Below are 21,371 nucleotides of genomic sequence, written 5' to 3' on the forward strand. Positions count from 1 at the left end.
TTTTGAAGTTGGTTCATCGACTCTTATAAGTTCGGAAACAGATTTCCTAGTTAAAGAGCGACAGAGCGGACAACTAGAAGAGAATCCTAGATCGACATGTTCAGAGCAGTATTAGTGCATAAAGGCACAAGGTACATACTCGATCTTTTCCTATTTTCTATTTCGGGAAAGTGCGTGAGGGAAGTGTGAACTTCAACTCACTCGAACACTTGAAAGTTTGAGATTACACATCTTTTATTTTTCAACTTGTCTACAAGGAGACCTCCCACTCAAATTTTTCAAGAGCATATAGATTTTGAACATATGTGATATAGATATAGTTTTGAAAACATTTTGAAAATTTATTTGATTTGGATGACAAAATATTTTCAAGTTTGAAAGTGAAAACGGTTTTTCAAAATTCAAACTAGTTTTGTAAAAATTCAATTTCAATTAAACTTTCAAAAATCAAAACATTTTAATCTTACACATCATGTTTATAATCTTATGAAAAATATTTTTGCTCAAGAAAATTTTCTCATTAGAGTTCTATAACTCATGGTAGTGAGGTTTGAAAATCCGGATTTCTAAAAAACTGGAGTTTCAGGACAGCCGCGCACCTCGGAGTAAAATCGCCATATCTGGCGGCTCCGTTGTCCTTATGAGCCGAAACTGGTGGAATTGGACAGAGGACAGACAGAGCTTTAATTTTATTTAAGAATCATTAAATTTAGATTTCTGAGCAGAGAGTTATGCCACTTTTAATGCGGGTTTACTCCAGCTAGAAGAAAAAGAAATAATTAAAGCTTGGTCCTTTTTAGGTGCGAAAAAGAATCGAGTGTAACGGAACGTTTTATGAAGGTTGTTAAAGCTTTTATTTGTGTTTTATTAGCAAGGTAATAACAAGGCATAAAAAAAATAACAACAAGCATAAATCGATTCAAGTAAATAAAAGAAACTAGCAAGACAATATAACTAGTCACAAAATTTTACTCGAAATTTCTCAAACCTTTAAAACACGTTTTTCAATATAAAAAATAAAAACTTTTAGAACTGATTCTAATGTGTTTTAATATCATCCCAAACTCATAGAAAATCAACATGATTTTTAATTTAAAGGCATGAGCAATAAATTAAAAAAAAAAATCTAAGATAACAATTCTAACTTGTCACAAAATTAGTAAACTTTCAAAAACGATTTTCAAGCTCATATTTTTAAATACATGTACATGCATATCTTTGACCATAGCTCTGATACCATTTATTGGAATCGGTCTAGGGTTTAAGAAAATAATTAACGCTTCGGGAAGCGGCGGAATTTTAAAAATTTTCTTTTATAAGTAAAAACGGTTTTTACTAACCTAGACAAGTGCAAGTACATGTAATTAAAAACTAATATGAGCTAAGAAGTTTACTAACCTTTCTTGAAGCTTGATCTTGGAGAAGCTCTTAGAACGTTGCAACGCTCGTCTCCCCTCGCAGCACGTCCCTATTTCTTTCCTCGGCACCTCGAGCAACCACGAAAGTTTCTATCACTAAATCACTCGAAATAAAGGAATTAGTGAGTGGGCACTTTTAAACACTACGACTTAAGAACGAGTCTTGAAGTCGCAGAGCTAAACACTAGGTCGAGTGAGGACCTAGGTGCCAAGACAAGAAAAATCGAAAATAAATTAGAAAGAGAGAGAGAGAGAGAGGAGTTCGGCCAAGTTCTAGAGAGAAAGTCTCTCAAATCTCTTAAACTTGGATGAATCAAATGTGAGGAAATGAGGCTCCTATTTATAGGAGAGGCTTTACCTTCAATAAGGTAGTTTCCTCTTCTATAGAATATCACATATTCATGAGCAAATATTGCCTCTTTCCCACTTAAGTCACACGGCCAAGGCAGCCTTCTAGAAGGCTTGGATTTGTTTCCTTTTTTGTTCCTTGCCTTGCCTTGACTCTCCTTGGCCGATTCCCTACAAGCATGTGTGGGAAATTTATTTCCTCTTTTTCTTTTCGCAAGTATCTTGATACATTTATGCACAAAATAATCTCTCCTATTTCTCTATAGGGTAGGCGCCCATATTTGTCTAGAAAAGGCTTCTAGAATTTTCTTCACTTGTTCATGACAACATAAGAAAAGACCCATTTAGAATTTTCAATAAAATTCTTATGAAATGAAATTAATTCACCATGCCCAATGATCAAGTCATGGCCGAGTGACATTAAGTCATCAAATGAACTTGTCAAAAAAATTATTGACATTCATTTCACCTTTTGTCTCAAAAGACAAAAATACCCTTTTGACTATTTTCGTTCTTGTTTTGACTTAGCTTCCAGTTTAACTATTCCTATCGATGTGATTCGTGACAGTGACCTCATGGACCCAAATGAACAAAGCTTGAGCTAAACACTTGGACTCAAAAGTTCACAAACCTTTTCCAAGTTTAGCTTAATACCAACTGACTCCACTAAAGAGTTGACACTGAAAATCTCTCGGTTCAAATGAATTTATTTTCTACTCAAGAATTCGACCTAATTATGATGAGCGGATCCACTGAATATTATCTATGTTTACCCTTCATGAATGTCATCAGCTAGTCGGGATTTACTAAATTACCATTTTACCCTTCTAGCTGTTATTTCCTCAACTCCTTTGTCGCTTGTGAATAAGTTAGAAACAATGTATTGACGAGGAGCTAACAAGTTACATTGTTTCATCCAAAAGAGTCAGGACTCAATTTGGACACTGGCCAGTTCATTTATTCACACTCCAAGGAACAAAGCATGAGGTGACATACATTGCATTTCAGCAATCTTGTACATGAATTCCATATCTATGAGAACTTCACAAAGTTACTCATGACATTATCACAACTTAGTACGTCACCAATAGGCCCTGTTCGGAATCACATAGTGAGTCCGAACTCTGACTTTCTCAAATGAGAATACTAAGGTGTGAAATGACATGTCTCATTTCAGGATTAAGGTAAGCATGATGCAATTCATACATAGTGACTTCGAGACATAAGAGGTTAAATGGTTTGTTCTTATCTTGTCTCTAGAAGTGCACTGGTCAATTCAGTACCTTCGGAAGATACCTAGAAGAACTATAGAGTCTCCAACTCTCAATGCCTCATAACCAGACATCATAGATTCTTCTAACAATCATACTGAGGTCAATAGTCCTTTGACCCTTAGATTGCGAATATATCGTTTTAAGCAAACTACGAAGAGTTTGTTCATGCAAATCTACATTTGTCTCTTCGTAAGTTGTTAAGTTTGTTTATGGACTAAAAGACTAAGGTTTTATCATAAAGCTTCAAACAAAGAAAGAATGAATGAACGTTTCAACTTTATTATTAAATGAATAGGCAATTACAAGCAAGAGTCTTCATGAGACTTTATTACATCAAATGTACAAAATAAAGATTACAACTCTTCTTGTGGGCACCATTGACAACAAACTCCCAGTTGACTCAAAGAAGATGTGTGTAGTCTTTCATGCCTAATCCCTCACGATGTTGGTCGAAGACCTTGTTCGCTAGGGCCTTGGTGAATGGATCTGCGAGGTTGTCCACCGTTGAGATCTTCTTCACTTCCACGTCTCCGCGCTGCACGATCTCTCGAATCAAATGGTATTTCCTCTCAATATGCTTAGAGCGCTTATGGGTTCTAGGTTCCTTTGAGTTAGCGACAGCCCCACTATTATCACAATAAAGTGGCATGGGCTCGTCGACGTTTGGAACAACTTCCAAATACTTAAGGAATTTTCTAAGCCATACAGCCTCTTTGGATGCTTCACAAGCAGCCACATATTCTGCTTCCATTGTGGAGTCAGCAATGCAAGATTGCTTAATACTCCTCCACACAACAGCTCCACCATTAAGGATGAACACAGATCCCGAAGTGGATTTCCTGGAATCCTTATCCGCTTGAAAATCGGAGTCATAGTCAGGTCAGTACCTGAGTATGGATTAATTATATATTTTGCATTCAGAGGGACAGAATATCATCTTAGTTTACGGTTTGAATATGTAATATGTATCTGCTGAAGTAGGACATTGCTACAAAATTAACGAATTTATGTCATTAGATAATTCTTGCCTTTTATCAAAATAGTATTATGAATTCTTACACAAGATCAACTGAAATATTTTTAGCTCCATGATAAAAGCATTCAACATTTTGGTTAGTACTTGATTCTGTCTTCAATAAACAAGTTTATCACATTCAAACCTTTTTTAAATAAGGCATAATCTGTGTATCCCATTTTATTAACTTTGAACTTTGTTCATCACATGTAGCGTTTTGGAATTAATATTTTCAGGTGGCGTAGTTTTATCAACAAACTAGGGGAACACAATTTTCATCAATCCTGAATTTTCTGTGGCCAAAACACTTTCATTGTGGTATATACAAATATACATTTATTTGTTTCATTTAAATACATTTAAAACTTATTATTTACATTGTAACATTGTTTTTTATATATAAATCTAAGAATACTGCTTATGCATTAATTCCGCCATCCAAAGGAAGTGATTTATTGATAATTGCTGAATTCATAAATATGACAACGAAGGTATCACATAATTCTTCTTTGTTAACTACCAACTATATGTTCAATTGCTATTTGTATTGTCTAAACAATTAAATGTTAACAGGAGGATAAATCGAGAAATTATTGGATCAAACCGACGGAACTCGTCGAAAATTATGAACAACGTTTCTACTGTAACAGCTATTCAACATGCAAGAAAGGAACTAACATACCGATAAATCAACACTTCACATGCCAAAATTGTAGAACTAAAAAAAGCAAAGTTGTGCCATGGTATATGTGTACTACACATAGTATTTGTTAACATCAATTACAATTGTTTGCTTATATGACATTACAATTTGTAGGTTACACATTCAATTTATCTTGACGGATGGTTCGAACAAGCTGGAAGATACATGTTTTGGGTATATCACTGAAAAGCTTTTGTCGTGCAAGGATAAACAAATATACAACATTCTGGAACAAGTAAAACAATAATATATGCCCGTGTGTATATTTTATCTAAATAATTAATTAAAAAAAATAATGGTTCTCCATACATTGCTATACAGGGTTCACAAAGTGCTTCTTTGAAACCAATATTCAAGGCCGAAGAAGCTATCACAAAATCATTTTTGGTTCAATACGCGAGAAAATTCAATTCAACAGGAATGGAACGACAACTCACTGTCAATCAAGTTTACAAGCTGACCGAGCTTCGTTCTTTCAACCAAGAGATGGAAAACAAAGAAGCACATACTGGTGATGACCAAGACCAACAAGACACCGTCCAAAAGAAAGAGGAAGATCACTCCCCAACAACATCAACCTTTAACAAAAAGCAAAAAAATTGAGTAAAACTTGTCTTCTTAAGTTACTTTTAAACTTTTTAGTTTGTTAATTTTTCCTTCATTCTATTTGTCTATCAAGACACCAAACTTTTAGCTTTTTATTTACTTATGTCAATTTTTTTTTTTTTAAAGTATGTCATTGACTATATATTTCCTTGAAATGTTTGCACTTATTATGAGAGTCTCTCAAAAATTAAGCTCCCTGAGTATTATGTATGGTTGAAATATTTGATATCTTAATATTTATTTATAACCTCATGCTTTGAAGAAAAACTTGGTAAATCAAATCATACATATTTTAATTATTTACTGATTAGAACTACAAACACCACGTGCGAAGCACGTGTTTCAGACTAGTATACACATATATGCCAAAGATGCATATACACATATATTCTTGTTACAGACCAAAATAAAACTAATATGGTTGTATATGTTTATACGTATTCAAACTGATGAAAAACAACTTTCAATATATCTTGATTACCAAAAAAACTAACTAAATTTTTTAAAAATTTGAACACGATTGGATCTGATACCAATTGTTAGATCCGTTTATCACGGATGAAATCCATCATCAAATCATGTTGAATAACTAAGAAAGCATAAAAACAATAGCGGAAACGTACCTGATAAATCCATGACGGTTGGTCTTCTAGATCAATATGTATACTTTAGAGAACCTTTTGTTTCTCTATTGATTCACTCTGACGAAAGGATATCAGAAAGTTAAAAGGTACACTACAACAAATACAACATTTACCGACGATTTTTTTCGTCGCTAAAAACCCCATAATCGTCGCTAAATCTCTTTAGCGACGATTTTAGCGACGATAATAATCGTCGCTAAATGTGCGTGCCTAAATATATTTAGCGACGATTTTTTCGTCGCTAAATAATTACCGACGATATTAGCGACGAGAAAGTCGTCTCTAAATGTCCCGCCGCTCGTTTTCCTCCTCCTCGACGTGAAACGCTCTTTTGCTGGCGCTGAAGTTCTGCAGGCTGCGGCGTCGGAGTAGACTGACTTGGTCCGCCGGGCGTCGTCTGCTGGCTGGCATCGGGAGTCCTCTGATGGCCGCCCGTCGGAGTGTGGACGTCGCCCGTCGGAGTCTGCTGGCTGGCGTCGGGAGTCCTCTGCTGGCCGCCCGTCGGAGTGTGGACGCCGGCCGTCGGAGTCTGCTGGCTGTGGGATGACGGAGCCTGCTGCGAACTCTGCAAAAATTGGGACATGAACGAGCTAAGGTTGAGGCCGGGCACCTGACTCTGTATTGTCTCGGCGAACGCGGCGAGGGTCGATGTCAACACCTCCTGCGAGACATATCCTGGTTGCGACGTCCCAGCCTCCGAACCGTAGACTTCGGCGACTTCAGCCGCCATCCGTGCTACCTGTGGCACCAAACGTTTGACGCCGGTCAAGTGATCAGCCCGCGAACCCATAATATCGCGGATCGCCTGCTGCTCTAGGACGGAAATATCGACGTCCGCTCCTTGTTGCTCAGCCTCCGCTCGCAACGTGTTGAACCTAGCGACCAGTCGATCCTGATATAATTAACTAGTTAGTATCTATTAATCGAAAAATAAGAAAAATAAATGTAAACTTACATAACGTGCGGAGGCTTCAGGAGTCAGCCACTCGGACTTGTCAGACTGATGTTGGCGCTTGTAGTTCGCAAACAAGCTCTCGAAAGCGCCTGTCTCGGCGCTCTTCTGCATGTAAACAAAACTTCAAGTGTTAGATAATTTTAACGATTTGATGTATCATATAAACATAAAACTTACATTCTTCATGCGGTGGGTCGAGAACCCAATCGTCCCCTGTCGAGTCTTCGCCTTCTTCTTCGCGCGATTCGCCTTGTTCTTCGCTTGAATCGCCTGTAATATAAGTAACCGTACACGTAAAGAACAAATCGTTTAATAAAAGGGTAAACACATATTTAACGTAAATGATTTGATTACCTTAAATTCATCGCTCGTATATCGTTGTATCAGCGTCTCCCATTCGGTGTCGAGCTTAACGGTCTTCAGTTTCAGCGACCACGCCACCTGTACGCTGCTCTTGCAGTCGATGTCGAACCATGACCGCAAGGTATGCCTCCAATCGCGAAGACGAGTCTTCGCGTCTCGAATGATTGCCGCATCGACAATCGCCTTCTTCTTCCCGGTTGCATCACCATCGACTCGAATGTCGTACTTGTCTCGAATCGCTGCTCGGATCTCGGCCTCCTTCGCCGGCCCCACATTCGCATTCGTCCACCTTGGGACCGTAGGCGAGATCTTGTCTCGGACGACCAACCCGAGCGTGTTCGCGAACGTCGCGAGATCCGGATCCATCTCGCGCTCTGGCTGCAAGAACGATTGAAACTCCTCGTTATAAACGACGACTTCCTTCACCCCGGGGCACCGTGCACGCTCAGATCGAAGGCCGACCGTCGGCCCACGCACGGCCGGTTCGATATGCTCGTCTTCTTCTTCGACGCCATCACGTACGGGTGCCGACTGGCAATAATTCGGGAGACGGGCTAAGAAGTCATCCCCGCCTCCGCTGCCTCCAGCTCCTGTAGCCGCAGCCATCTGAAATTCAAAATAAAATACGATCCTACTGAAATTTCGGCAGAACCTCCCCTATAAACTTAACAACCCGGCGTCAGCCTTTAACTTTAAAACCAGCATAGAAACATCCTAAAACTAACAATAAATCCAACCTCAGTGGTTCGATCATTTTTAAATCTACAAACAACTAATTAATTTCACATTTTTAGTCATTTCTAACAAAAATTAAATCCAATTTCAATTTCAATCCATAACCAATTAATTAATTTCACATAAACTACCTAATTTTCGTTAAACTAATTCATTAATTTAAGTTTGTTACCTTTAGAGAATCGGTTAGTAATTACCTTTAAACTAATTCGTTAAATTACATTTAATTCATTAATTCATACATAAACTACACAAACTTAAACCATTTTAAATTTTCTAATCGTAATTAACAAAATTACATTTCCTAATTTATTAATCTCTAATCTACTCTACTTATATACATAATTAATCTCTAATCCTAATTTACAATTTTAAATTATCAAACATCCTAAATTATATCGTAATTAAATCCTAAATTATGTAATAATATAAAATATAACTTATATATATATATATATATATATATATATATATGAATATTTATAACACTAAAATAAGCATAATATCACAATTTTTATAACTAATTTAAATAATTTATATTACCTAATATAACTAATTTTATAACTAATTTTTATACATAATTTAAATTACCTAAATTTCATACAATTCCATTTATTTATAACTAATTTAAATAATTTAAATTACCTAATATAAATAACTATATACTAATTAATACAATTCCATTTATTTATATAAAGTTATATATATATATATATATATATATATATATATATATAAATAACTAATATATATAACTAATATATTAATTATATAAATAACTAATAAATATATATATATAAAAAGTTATAAACAAAAAAAAAAAAAAAAACTTACCGGCGGGGATCGTGTGGACGACGAGGACGGTGGACGAGGACGAGGAAGAGCAGCGCTAGCTGCCGGACCGGGGCGGACGAGGACGAGGACGGCGTCGGTGGTGGAGCGGCGATGGCGTCGGCGGCGGAGCAGCGGCAGAGCTGCAGACAGGAGAAACTGTGAGGAGAGAGAGAGATGTGAGGAGAGAGAAGTGAGGAGAGAGAGACTTACCGAGGCGTCGACTGCGTCGGGGCGGCACACGGCGGAGGAGGCGCACGGCGGAGGAGAGAGAGAGAGAGAGAGAGAGAGAGAAGTGAGGATTTTAGGGTTTGGGAGCGAATGAGGGGTCTCGGTCGCGATCTGGTATTTAAAGACATTTAGCGACGATTTAATCGTCGCTAAATGTCTTTAAATTTCGTAGCTAAATCAACTTAAATTTTCAGTTCATAAACCAGGAATTTAGCGACGATTTTCTCGTCGCTAATTGATTTTTACACATGTAGCGACGATAAAATCGTCGCTAAATCATTTCATTTAAATTATTTTGGGGGGATTTTTCCCTCTTTGAATTTCGTTAAAATTCGATATTAATTCGAAACTATTAGCGACGATAATACCGTAGCTAATTGTTTCCCCGCGAACTTAGCGACGGATATAAATAATTAGCGACGATTAATTCGTCGCTAATTATTTTTGCCGCCGAACTTTAGAAGTTTTGGCACCAAATAATTAGCGACGGCTTTAAATTAGCGACGATAAAGTCGTCGCTAATACTTCCGTCGCTAAATGTCATATTTCTAGTAGTGGTAGTACGTGTGACCTAGGGACTAGCCATATTTATAGGCAACCATTAGATTAACCTAGCATGTTTCTTATTTCAGCCCATCACATAAATAAAAACTATAGTGGTCTACACATTAAAGGCCCACAACCTATTAGATACATTAAACACAAATATTCGTATACCAAATTAGATCACTTTTATCGGTCTATCTTCATTGACAGTTCACAACACATAATTATTTAACATATAAGTCAAACGTTGAATTAAGATCCAACATGTTGGATTAAAGATCTAACATCCTCACCTTTTATGCACTAAAGAGTGATCTATTTTAGAATCATGCATGAGATAATGTTGCTCTTATCAAACTATGGTGGAACAATTTCTCTTCTAGACATTCACTCATATTACACACTCAACCACTTAAAGGGACTTTCGAGACAATATTTTTTTTCTAATGACTCCGAGATTTTGGCCAAGTAGGCATGTGGTCAACATTTTCAAATTTGATGTTATATGAATATTTGATAATAAAAAAAGTGTTGTTATAATTCAAAAGTTAATGTTTTAAGAGTGATATCATGAAATTGACCTAGTAGGAATAAAAAGTGTAACAAAGACACAAAGCCTAGTAAATTCTCTAAGTTGCTCACAAAGACACAAAGCCTAGTAAATTCTCTAAGTGGCAACACAACTCTTGAGTGAAAATCGTCGTCTGACTCATGCACAACTCTTCTACAAAATCGTTGCCATGTTGTAATTTCATGATGAAGCACATAAGAATGAATAATAATTAGGGAACAAAAGTCATGAATCAAATGGTAATCCCATGCACAAAGAACCTCTTCCCATTGTACTCGATCACTCTGGCCTCAGCTCCAACAAACCAAATATGGCCTTCAAAATTCAAAATTCCCTTCACACCCGCAGTCTCGAACACAAACCCGAAAAGCCTGAAAGCCCTGTCCAGCTGTCTCATCCCACTCATCACCATCTCTTCCTGCCCTGAGCTCAAAACCCTCCCCGCGAATACCCGAAACCCATGACTTCCCTTGTCGTAAAACCCGCCGCTGAGATCGATCTCGATGTCCCTCACTTGCCCGAAGAGGTAGTTCAAGAGGAGCGTGAACAAGCACCGAGACGGGTAGCCCAAGAAAGTGGTGAGGATCTTCTTGACCTCGTACTCGTGCTGCTTCGCTTCCCTGTACCCCACGACCGTCCTGTCCATCGACACGTCCTTTATGTGGGAAAGCCCTTCCTTCATCGCCTCGAGCTTCGCCGCGTGGCTTATTAGCAAAGACTCGCCCCTCAGGCACACGATCAGGTCTTTGAACATCAATCGCACATCCTCCCAGCTCCGACGGGGATGATCTAAAACAAGTTTTTCTTTTAGCTTTCAGTTTATTCAACTGAAATACTAGTTGTTTTTGGGTTAGCGGGTAATCGCACCTTTAGGAGGATTGGAGAGGGAAGGCCAGCGGGTGGGTTTAAGCTTCATCCAGGAGGTGGCAGCAGAATCGGGGTCGGCCTTCTCGTCCCTGAGCACTGCGAGGCAGTTTTTGAGTATCTGTCGCCCCATTTGGGTCCCTTTACTTGGGGCTAGCGAGTCGAGGAAGTCGAGCTCTGGCCTGAGGGAGTTGAGGACTGCCTCGAGCGTGTCGACCCAAACGCGGTGCTGGGTCACCTCTCGGCACGCCGCGGTGCGGATCACCTTCCTCTGCTGCGCCGTGATGCCCATGAAGTTGGCCACTTGGGTGAGCGAGCCCAGCGTGGCTGGCTCTCTCTCGCCCGTCCTCGTGAAGCACGGCCACGGAGTCAGCACCGGCCGCGACCCGATCAGGACCCTCGCCGCCGACTTGAACTCCCTCATCTTCTTCTCCACTCGCTCGTCCACCACGATCGAGCCGTCGCGGATGTCGAAGAGCCTCCCGTCCACGGAGTCCACGTGGCGTAGCAGCCGCGAGAGTCTCGCCACCTCGGCGAAGGCCTTCTCGCGGCAGTTCGAAGAGGACCAGAGCTCTTCGTGGAGAGAGTGCTTAAACCTGTGATATGGCGCTGTCCTGAGCCACAGCTTCTCTACTCGTTTCCTCATCATTTGCAATTGATCGAACAGTTGGCGGGCACAGCTGCAACGAGATTGAAAGAAGAGAGGACGAGGTGGTTTTGACTTTAAGTAGGCAGCCGATTCGTTTGCTCGACTGCGTTCGCACGAGTATAGCAACGGTGAAACGGGGCGGGACGGGCTGAGAGTATATTCAAGTTTTGTAAAACACTGATTCTAGTACTTTCGAATCATAATTCGCAAAATGATACTGTTTCTTTTTATTTATGACTTTTTAATATTTATTTTATAAAAACTAGACATGTGCACGGTCCGGTCCGGTCTAAAACCGGCCAAAAAACCGGACCGGACCACTCAAAACGGTCCAAAAAATTCAAACCGGACCGGATAAAAAAACTGTAAAAACCGGACCGGACCGGACCGTTTTGAATCGTTTAGATCGGACCGGACCGTTTTAAACCGTTTAGACCTGACCGTTCTAAACCGTTTGGACCGTTTTGAACCGTTTTACATAATAAAAAAAAGCATTAATTTTCCACCAAAACAAAAACATAGTCATGTATAGGTGGGAAATACATGCACAAATGACTAATTTGGCTAATTGGACATTAATTTTTTTTTTTTTTTTTTATAAATAAACCGGTGCAGTCCGGTTTAACGGTTTTTTTAAAATAAAAAAAAAACGTACCGGATCGTTTGTAATGAGTAGACCGGACTGGATAAAAGAAAGCCGTTTTAAACCGGACCGGCGGTCTAAAAATTACCGGTCTGGTCCGATTTACGGTTGTTTTGCGCCGCCCTAATAAAACGTTGATTGTAGTCCAATATCAAAATATCGAAACCAATACCGATACCGAAGTTTTGATTTTGATGATATATTGAGTATTGATGGATATTTTATAGCAATTTCAATACCGACTACCGATGATATATTGACTACGGACGAATATATTGATAAAAATCATATAAAAATAGATATAATGTATATATAATTTAATGTTACATAGAACAATTATATTTTAAAATATATATATATATATATATATATAACACATATATATATTTATATCTATAACACATCTATATATATTTATATCTATAAATATATGTAATAAATGAATATATAACATTTATTTGAATTTTGAACAATTGATTTTAACTTGAAACAAGAAAATGCAAAAATAAAAATAAAACATCTTTGATGTTATTTAGCTAACAAATAAGTTTACCTTATTGTGAAATTAAAATTGAAAGAAATCACTTCATATAAACCTACGCGGTTCTATGAATTTTAATAGCAACAATGGGTCTTCATCGGCCCAAGAAATCAAGTTTAAATTTTGGGCATGTTTAGAGCTATAAAATCAATATTTAAACTTTTCTATGTTGGTTATTGTAGTAGTGTTTCTATAAATATCGGTATTTTGGGAATAAAAACGATATTTAAGTTGTTATAGTAATTTTTATACCGAACTTACCATTTCTTCTTGATATCGGCGATATATCGGGATATATCGTTGGTATTTTGAACCTTCATTGAACAAGTATTTTGGGTTACATTTGACATGCCTAAACATAAATCTATGTCTAGATAGGGACAAGGCCAGTTTTGAGCAAAAAAAAAAAAAAAAACGAGGCCAGAGTTTTCGTTTAAAATAATATAATTTGGGAATTTTATATAATTTAATTGTTTGATTCTCATTAAACTTATATACACATTTTTAAAAAGGATATTAAGGGTTTATTATATAAGTATGACACTTTTGTGGTGATTTCGTTTGAGTTATTTTTTGGGAGGTTTTAGGTCAAATAATTCACGTCTTTTTAAATGTAGTCAAACTATTAATATATTTAAAACAATGGGCAGTTGATTAAAATAACATTATAATATTCCAATAATACTCCAAACAACAAAATCAATAAATATATATTTATAATTTTAATGCTCGTTGTAGATAATACTTACGGCATAGGTTAACAATATTAACTGTCAGATATCACATCAAAAGTAAATATTAGTTTCTTCTTCAATTAATCAAATAGTTAGTAACATTAACTTTAACAAAGTTAATGTTTAACTGTCAGAGTAAATACGTAGAGAGTTCGAGGCCGGTGAAGTTGGGTCAATACCCATAAGTCAACTACCATTGGTGTTAACTCTCGGTTTCGGGCTAATACTTGATAGTCATTTGCGGTTCGACCCAGGGCCGGACCTTGAGGTCGTATGTAGGATAATATCGTCAAACGCCTGAGACCACCGACATTTTGGGTAGTCGGGGGTTTTTGGGTTCATCCCCTGAGAAGGAAGCAAACAATTAACTAGAGGGGTGTAGGAGGTTTCCATTGTTCCCATTTTTTGACGCTCAACAATAGTATTGGTGTAATGTTAAACAGGAAGGAGAAAACGTCCTCTTTAGCTTGGAGGCATTGAGTGATTTTGAGAGAAAGTATAGGTGCTCCCTAGTAAGGAATGACTTATTAAATGAAGGGTAAGGGGTCCATAATTATAAACATATGGACCCAAGTGTTGGAATTGATCTAGGGTTTAAGAAAAAACTTTAATGCTTCGGGTAAGCGGCAGAATTTTAAAAATTTTCTTTTGACAAGTAAAACGATTTTACTAACCTAGACAAAGAGCAAGTACGTGTAAATAAAAACTATTATGAGCATTATAAATTTACAAACCTTTTTAGAAGGTTGAATGTTGAGAAGCTTTTGGAAAGTTGCAACGATGTCCTTTTGACCTAAACCCGGTGGCATTGGAAAGAGGACAGACATATCTTTCGTTTGATTAAAGAATCATTAAATTTTGAAATCTGAGCAGAGAGTTATGCCACTTTTACTGCCGGTCGAAGAAAACAGAAATAATTAAAGTTCGGTCTTTAAGTGCGTAAAAAGAATCGAGTGTAACAGATCGTTTTAGGAAGTTGTTAAAGCTTTTATTTGTGTTTTATTAACATGGTAATAACATGGTATAAAAGAAATAACAACAAGCATAAAACGATTTAAGTAAATAAAAGAAGCTAGTGAGACAAGAAAAGTAGTCACAAAATTTACTCGAAATTTTCTCAAACTTAAGAACACGTTTTTTAATATAAAAAATTAAAAACTTTTAGAACTGATTCTAACGTGTTTTAATAACATCGCAAACTCATAGAAAATCAACATGATTTTTAATTTAAAGGCACGAGCAATAAATTAAAAAAATGTAAGAAAACAATTCTAACTTGTCACAAAATTAGTAATCTTTCGAAAACGATTTTCAAGCTCATAATTTTAAATACATGTACATGCATATCTTTGACCATAGCTCTGATACCATTTTTTATTGTTGATCTAGGGTTTAAGAAAAAATTTAACGCTTCGGGTAAGCGGCGAAATTTTAAAAATTTTCTTTTGACAAGTAAAACGATTTTATTTGTTGTCGCACGAAAATGAGCAACGATTAAATACCTCGGGCGGTTCGATCCAAGGCCGGACCAAGTGATCGCGCCCGGGCCAAAAATGGGAGCTCGTAGACGAAGCTGCACCCTCCAAACCCTGAGGTGTGTTTTGGGGGGTGTGACCGTGCCAAAGGTTGGCTGCCTACGTACCCTTTAGTCGGGATCAGGTCAGAACGTAGTTCAATTTGTGTATTTGAGGCTATCTTGGGCTCAGTGGCTTTTGGAATCCAAGGCTTTAGAGTAGGACCCGGCTCGTAGCTTCTAGTGAAGACTTTAGAGGGGTCGTGTTATCGTAGCTCGGAGTTCTAGCTCAAGGACCAAGATGCCGGCGGAGCGGTGTGTACCGCAGAAGCTCGGGTCACAAAAGAGGAGCGCGCTCCCTCTCGTGGAGGGGGGTCCTTGTGTTTCTGAGCCGAGGGAGGAGGAGTGTGCGCTCTTGGAAATATCACAAGAGGGCGAGAGAGAATTCTCGAGAGAAGAGAAGTATTGTTGGCGTCAACCAGGATGTAGGTTGTGTCAAAAAACCGGGGGTCCTTTTCCCTCCCCAAGGGGGGGGGGGGTATTTATAGTTGTGGAGAGAGGCTTTGGGCCGGCCCCTTGAGGCCCACCGGGTGGCCAGGAGCGGGGCGCGCGAGGCCTTGCGCCCAAGAGGGCGCAGGGCGCGCGGGATATGTCGCCTGATTGGGCGCGGGGCGTGCCGGGCGCGGGATTTGGCTAGGCGCGGCGTGCCCGACAGCGGGTGTGCCTGGCCGAGGTGGCACGAGTGCTCGACCGAGGTGGCCGAGGTGGCAAAGACGCTCGGCCGAGGTGGCCGAGGTGGCAAGGACGCTCGGCTGAGGTGGCCGAGGTGGCAAGGATGCTCGGCCGAGGTGGCCGAGCTGGCAAAGACGCTCGGCCAAGGTGGCCGAGCTGGCAAAAATACTCAGCCGAGGTGGCCGAGCTGGCAAAAAACACTCGGCCGAGGTGGCAAGGACGCTCGGCCGAGGTGGCAAGGACGCTCGGCCGAGGTGGCCGAGGTGGCAAGGACGCTCGGCCGAGGTGGCAAAGACACTCGGCCGAGGTGTGTGCGGGCCGGGAGGCCGGGGCGCAGGGTGCGTGCGAGCCAGGCGCGCTAGGGCGCGCCGAGGCCTGTTGGGCCGGGGGCGCAGGTGCACGCGCGCTGGCCGTGCCGGGCCGTGGGTGCGTCAAGGCACTCGGGCCTGGTGGGCCGGGGCCCGTTGGGCTTCCGGCCGGCAAAGCTCGGCCGGCCTTGAATCGTTTTTGAATTTCCGGTGTCCCGAAAACGACCAGTAACATTAGCCCCCCAAGTTTACGGCTTACGGGATGTAAGTCGTGAACTTCAGAAAAGAAAAGGGCATTGAGGTGATTTCACCTTCGATCACGCGTGACCGTACGCACACATATCTTTTTCTCTCCTCTTTTTTTTTGATGGTCGGACCCTTGGGGGCCGGACCGGGCCGGCCGAGCAGCAAGACCCGCGCGCGGCCTAGTGCTGGGGGACTGGCGCGCGCGCGAGGCCGGCCCGCGGGCCGGGCCTTGCGTCGCGCGCGCAGGGGGGGGGGGACGGGGGGGGGGGAAGGAGCAGGGCTTGCTCCTTCCTCTCCTATAAATAGGAGAGCCCCCGCCCTTTCTGTTCACACTGGCATCCTGTGGGTAATCGGAAAATTCCTTTGAGTTTGAAATTTCCCCTGGGCAGCCGACTTTTTTCCTTTTTTAATGGGGAGCGAGCTTGTTTCCCATGTTGATGATCCCGAGGTTGATCCTTCCTACCACCTCCCGAATTGTGGAGGGGCGGCCAAGGGTCCCTTTGAGGAACTCGACATGATCCCCATCTTTGTCGAGGAAGACTCTAGCGCGGCCGACAAATGACTCGCGGAGTTGGAGACCGACGCCGCGGCGATAGCGGAGCTGGCGGGGCCCGGGAGCGGCCTACCGACAAGGTGCGGCCCCGAAGGGGAGGACGAAGGGTCCAAGGACCCGCGTTCGTCACGGTTGGTGATCAACCTGGCCTCCCGCGAGGCGTCCTTTGACGCCCCCCCTGCTCAAGCAGCGGGGTGAAGCGGTGGTGAGTGCCGAGCTCCCCCGGGCGTCTAACTTGGACGCCTCGGGTGTCGAGCTTGCGATAGTGCCGTCCGAATCTTTTTTGGACGAGATTTACTCCGACGATTCCCAAGGGTCGGGCTCAGAGGGCCCTGAAGAGGACTTGGAGGCTCCTCCCGCGATGGGGGATGAGAAATGCAACGGGAAGGCGTTGGCGACGGCCTGGCCGGCCTTCGAGTCGGCGGAGGCTTCGGGCTACACTTATTCCCGGTCACTGGAGAGGACTCGTATGTACGGAGTAGGCGACTCTGTCGCCCCCGTCGGCTTAGACTGCATGGGAATCGATGCTGCGAGCACGCTCACTTCCCGAGTCTTCAGCACGCTTCGGGAGACGTATAGCATTCCTCCCTTGGTGGGATTGCTTAGACCTGCCCCCGAGGACAGGCCCTCTTGTCCCAGGGACGGGTATGCAGCCGTGACGATCGGGAGTCTTGTCTGCGGGTTGTGTCTCCCGCTTCCCATGATCGTTCAGCAAATCTTGACCCGACTAGGGCTCCACGCATGTCAGATGAGCCCGGTGTTCTTCCGCCTGTTGGCTACATGCTTCATGGAGTGGCACTGCCAGACGCAGCGTGCCATGACCGTGGACGACTTCCGCAATCTGGTTGCCGTCTTCCCGGCGCCGGGGCAGCCGGGATTTCATATGGCCCGTGCTCGGGGCAACGTGAGGCTGGTCGAAGATTGTGACCCGCCTAGCCGCCGGGCGTGGGTGTGGGTCACCTCGGACGCTTTTGGTGAGGCACCCCTTCGCTTCGGCCGTCTGGCCGATTTTCCAGCGGACGAGGGGGCAGCGGAGCTCCCCTTTGTGAGAGAAATATCAGGAATGTCGGAAGCCCGCAAGGCCGGCGAGCGGTTCCGTTCCCCCGAGCTGATGGCGCTCACCGGGTGGTTCCCGCCCTTTGCTCCGGGCACGGAGGAGGCGCTCCGGGCAAGCAGGCCCCCGAGTCCCGTGGCTCAACTAGTCGCTCCTGCTTCTCGAGGTAGCTTTACGGTTTTGTAAAACTTTTTGTTTTGACAGGAACCTGACCTTCGCTGCTTTGTTTTGTGTAGCTGCAAAGAGGCGAGCTAGGAGGCTGGCCCTCGCTTCTCAGGACCCTGAGTCAATGGCGGAGATTCGCTCTAGGGTCGCTGACCGCAAGGCAAAGGGAGAGCGCGTCGAGACTGCCGGTCTAGTCGAACCGGAGTCTCGGGCTTCTTTGAAGAGGGCTTCGACATCGGCACCTCCCGATGAGCGCTCCGAACCCAAGAGGGCGCACTCGGCGGTGGAGCTGGAGGCGGTAGAGGCTCGAGGGGATTGTTTCCGCCACCTCAAGGGATCCCCACTATCCTGGTGGAAGGGCGTGGTATCGAAGGGCGACATCGCTTTCTTCCAGGCGGGGGTTACCGACGCTCAGAGGGTCAGTACTTCTGTTTGTTTCGTCGTAAGTGTAGGTTTTAGTTTTAACCCTTGCTTCTTTGTCATCGCAGGCGTATGCGAGGGCCGTGCGAAGCGACATGATTTTGCATGACTTCATCCGGCGCTTAGGGGCATCTCAGGAGGAGCTCGCCCGGACGAAGGCTAGGTTGGCTCAGGTCGAGCGAGGTTTGCACCCGGGGGCGGAGACCGAGACGCTTCGAGACCAGCTTCGTGAGGCCAGGGTGGAACTCCAAATCGTCGAAGGCCAGCGCGACAGAGCCCAACTGTCAGTGGCCAAGATGGCGGGGGAGCTCACCGAAGAACGGCGAGCTTGCGAGGTAGCGACCCGATCAGAGGAGATTTTTCGCACTGAGGTTACCGACCTTCGGAGAAAACTGGACGCTCGATCCGATGCCTTGGAGACGTTGCACCGCCAGCTTACTACGAGCGAAGCGGCGCGTGTTAGGGCGGAGCACGAGCGCGACTATCTGGCGAAGGAAAACGCTCGACTCTCGTCCCAGCTTGCTGAAGCGGAGCGAAGAGCGTCCGACTTGCAGGATGACAACGACATATGGACCGAGGAAGCCCGTCGTGTCGGAGCGGTGGAATTTTGAGACGCGACCGCGACCGAGAACGAGGCCCGGGGGGTCACTTTTGACTTCTTCGATACCTTGTTCCCCCTGCTGGACGAGGGTGCTCCTTGAGCCGAGTGGCTTTCTTTTTCAGCGCGTATGTTTAGCGCTTTGCTTTCTTTTCCTTTTTCTAGGATTTTATTTATTTTTCACGCACTTTTTGTTCAACACGTGTTTATCAGAGCCGTGGCTCTTTTTATTTATGAGATATTTTTGTTGCTTTCATGTTGAATGCCTATCTCATTTTTCGAGTAATTTTCACTCGTGTATGCCTTCTTTGCGGGCTAATCGTGGCCCGAAGAGCTTGTATCCTTGCCAATAGTTTTGGCAGGTTCTGCGTCCTTAGCTGGGATTCGTCCTCCGCCCATTTTGTCGTTACGACTCGTCGTCGTTTAAACGTTCAGTGTGAGGGGGTCTTCTTGCCCAGCTAGGCGATTGGCCGACCCGTGTTTGAATGGTGGTATCGGCCTGTCGGGTTAGGCCGACGATTCAGCGTGCCTACTGTGGTCGTGGCCTAATGACTTCACTTCGTGCCTTCCGACGATCGAAGAGGTCGTACCGGGTAGTTCCCAGGGGCTCTGCGTTCTTGCCTTTGGCGACTAGACGTGCATGTCGCGCCGGGTTGGGCTGGCGTCTTTTGGAGCCCGCGCTTTTAAGCGACGAGCTCGCCGGGTTAGGCCGGCGTCTTCGAGCTCGCGCTGCTTGAGCGACCGAGCTCGCCGGGTTAGGCCGGCGTCTTTGAGCTTGTGCTGTTGAGCGATCGAGCTCGCCGGGTTAGGCCGGCGTCTTCGAGCTCACGCTGTTTGAGCGACCGAGCTCGCCGGGTTAGGCCGGCGTCTTTGAGCTCGCGCTGTTTGAGTGACCGAGCTCGCCGGGTTAGGCCGGCGTCTTTGAGCTCGCGCTGTTTGAGCGACCGAGCTCGCCGGGTTAGGCCGGCGTCCTTGAGCTCGCGCTGTTTGAGCGACTGAGCTCGCCGGGTTAGGCCGGCGTCTTTGAGCTCGTGCAGTCGAGTGACCGAGCGTTTATGGTGCGCCGGCTGAGCCTGACATCTTTTGGGTTCGTGCCCTGTAGCAAGCGAACGGAGGTGCGCCGGGTTAGGCCGGCGTCATTTTAGTGTTCGCGCCCTTGAGCGTCGGAACGTAGGTGCGCCGGGTTAGGCCGGCGTCTTCTTAGTGTTCGAGCCCTTGAGCGTCGGAACGTAGGTGCGCCGGGTTAGGCCGGCGTCTTTTTAGTGTTCGCACCCTTGAGCGTCGGAACGTAGGTGCGCTGGGTTAGCCCGGCGTCTTTTTAGTGTTCGCGCCCTTGAGCGTCGGAACGTAGGTGCACCGGGTTAGGTCGGCGTCTTTTTAGTGTTCGCGCACTTGAGCGTCGGAACGTAGGTGCGTCGGGTTAGGCCGGCGTCTTTTTGGGCCCGCTCACCCTGGAGTGAGCGAACGCGGGTGCGTCGGGTTAGGCCGGCGTCTTTTGGGCCCGCTCACCCTAGAGTGAGCGAACGCGGGTGCGTCAGGTTAGGCCGACGTCTTTTGGGCCCGCTTACCCTGGAGTGAGCGAACGCGGTTGCGCTGGGTTAGGCCGGCGTCTTTTGGGCCCGCTCACCCTGGAGTGAGCGAAAGCGGGTGCGTCGGGTTAGGCCGACGTCTTTTGGGCCCGCTCACCCTGGAGTGAGCGAACGCGGTTGCGCCGGGTTAGGCCGGCGTCTTTTGGGCCCGCTCACCCTGGAGTGAGCGAACGCGGGTGCGCCGGGTTAGGCCGGCTTCTTTTTGGCCCGCTCACCCTGGAGTGAGCGTATGCGGGTGCGTCGGGTTAGGCCGACGTCTTTTGGGCCTGCTCACCCTAGAGTGAGCGAACGCGGGTGCGTCGGGTTAGGCCGACGTCTTTTGGGCCCGCTCACCCTGGATTGAGCAAACGCGGGTGCGTCGGGTTAGGCCGACGTCTTTTACTCAAACCATATTGCGCTGGGTTAGGCCGGCGTCTTTTGGTGTTTGTGCCCTGAGGCTAGAGAACCTTTGTTTGGCTCAAATTTGGCCTTTTTCGGGTTTGAGGCAGCGCCTTTACGCGACTTACATGCGTCTCGGAAGAC

General features: G+C 44.2%; 2 protein-coding genes across 2 annotated transcripts; both read right to left on the bottom strand.

The window, feature by feature from the left end:
- Nucleotides 1-6,249: 6,249 nt before the first annotated feature.
- Nucleotides 6,250-9,935, bottom strand: LOC149390179 (uncharacterized). The gene is made up of 4 exons (XM_089619695.1): nt 9,903-9,935; nt 7,141-7,233; nt 6,964-7,068; nt 6,250-6,900 (listed from the first exon to the last, which is right to left on the bottom strand). Exons 1-4 carry the CDS (start codon nt 9,933-9,935, stop codon nt 6,250-6,252), a joined length of 882 nt encoding a protein of 293 aa, XP_089475821.1.
- Nucleotides 9,936-10,291: 356 nt separating this feature from the next.
- On the bottom strand, nt 10,292-11,894 carry LOC149390180 (exosome complex exonuclease). Its single transcript, XM_089620610.1, has 2 exons — nt 11,108-11,894; nt 10,292-11,029 (listed from the first exon to the last, which is right to left on the bottom strand). Exons 1-2 carry the CDS (start codon nt 11,751-11,753, stop codon nt 10,473-10,475), a joined length of 1,203 nt encoding a protein of 400 aa, XP_089476736.1. The 5' UTR covers nt 11,754-11,894; the 3' UTR covers nt 10,292-10,472.
- Nucleotides 11,895-21,371: the final 9,477 nt, after the last annotated feature.

The sequence above is a fragment of the Urtica dioica genome, chromosome 7 (genome assembly GCF_054948205.1).
Source record: "Urtica dioica subsp. dioica isolate 48M chromosome 7, U.dioica_male_clone48M_v1_H2, whole genome shotgun sequence".
Classification (NCBI taxonomy): Eukaryota; Viridiplantae; Streptophyta; class Magnoliopsida; order Rosales; family Urticaceae; genus Urtica; species Urtica dioica.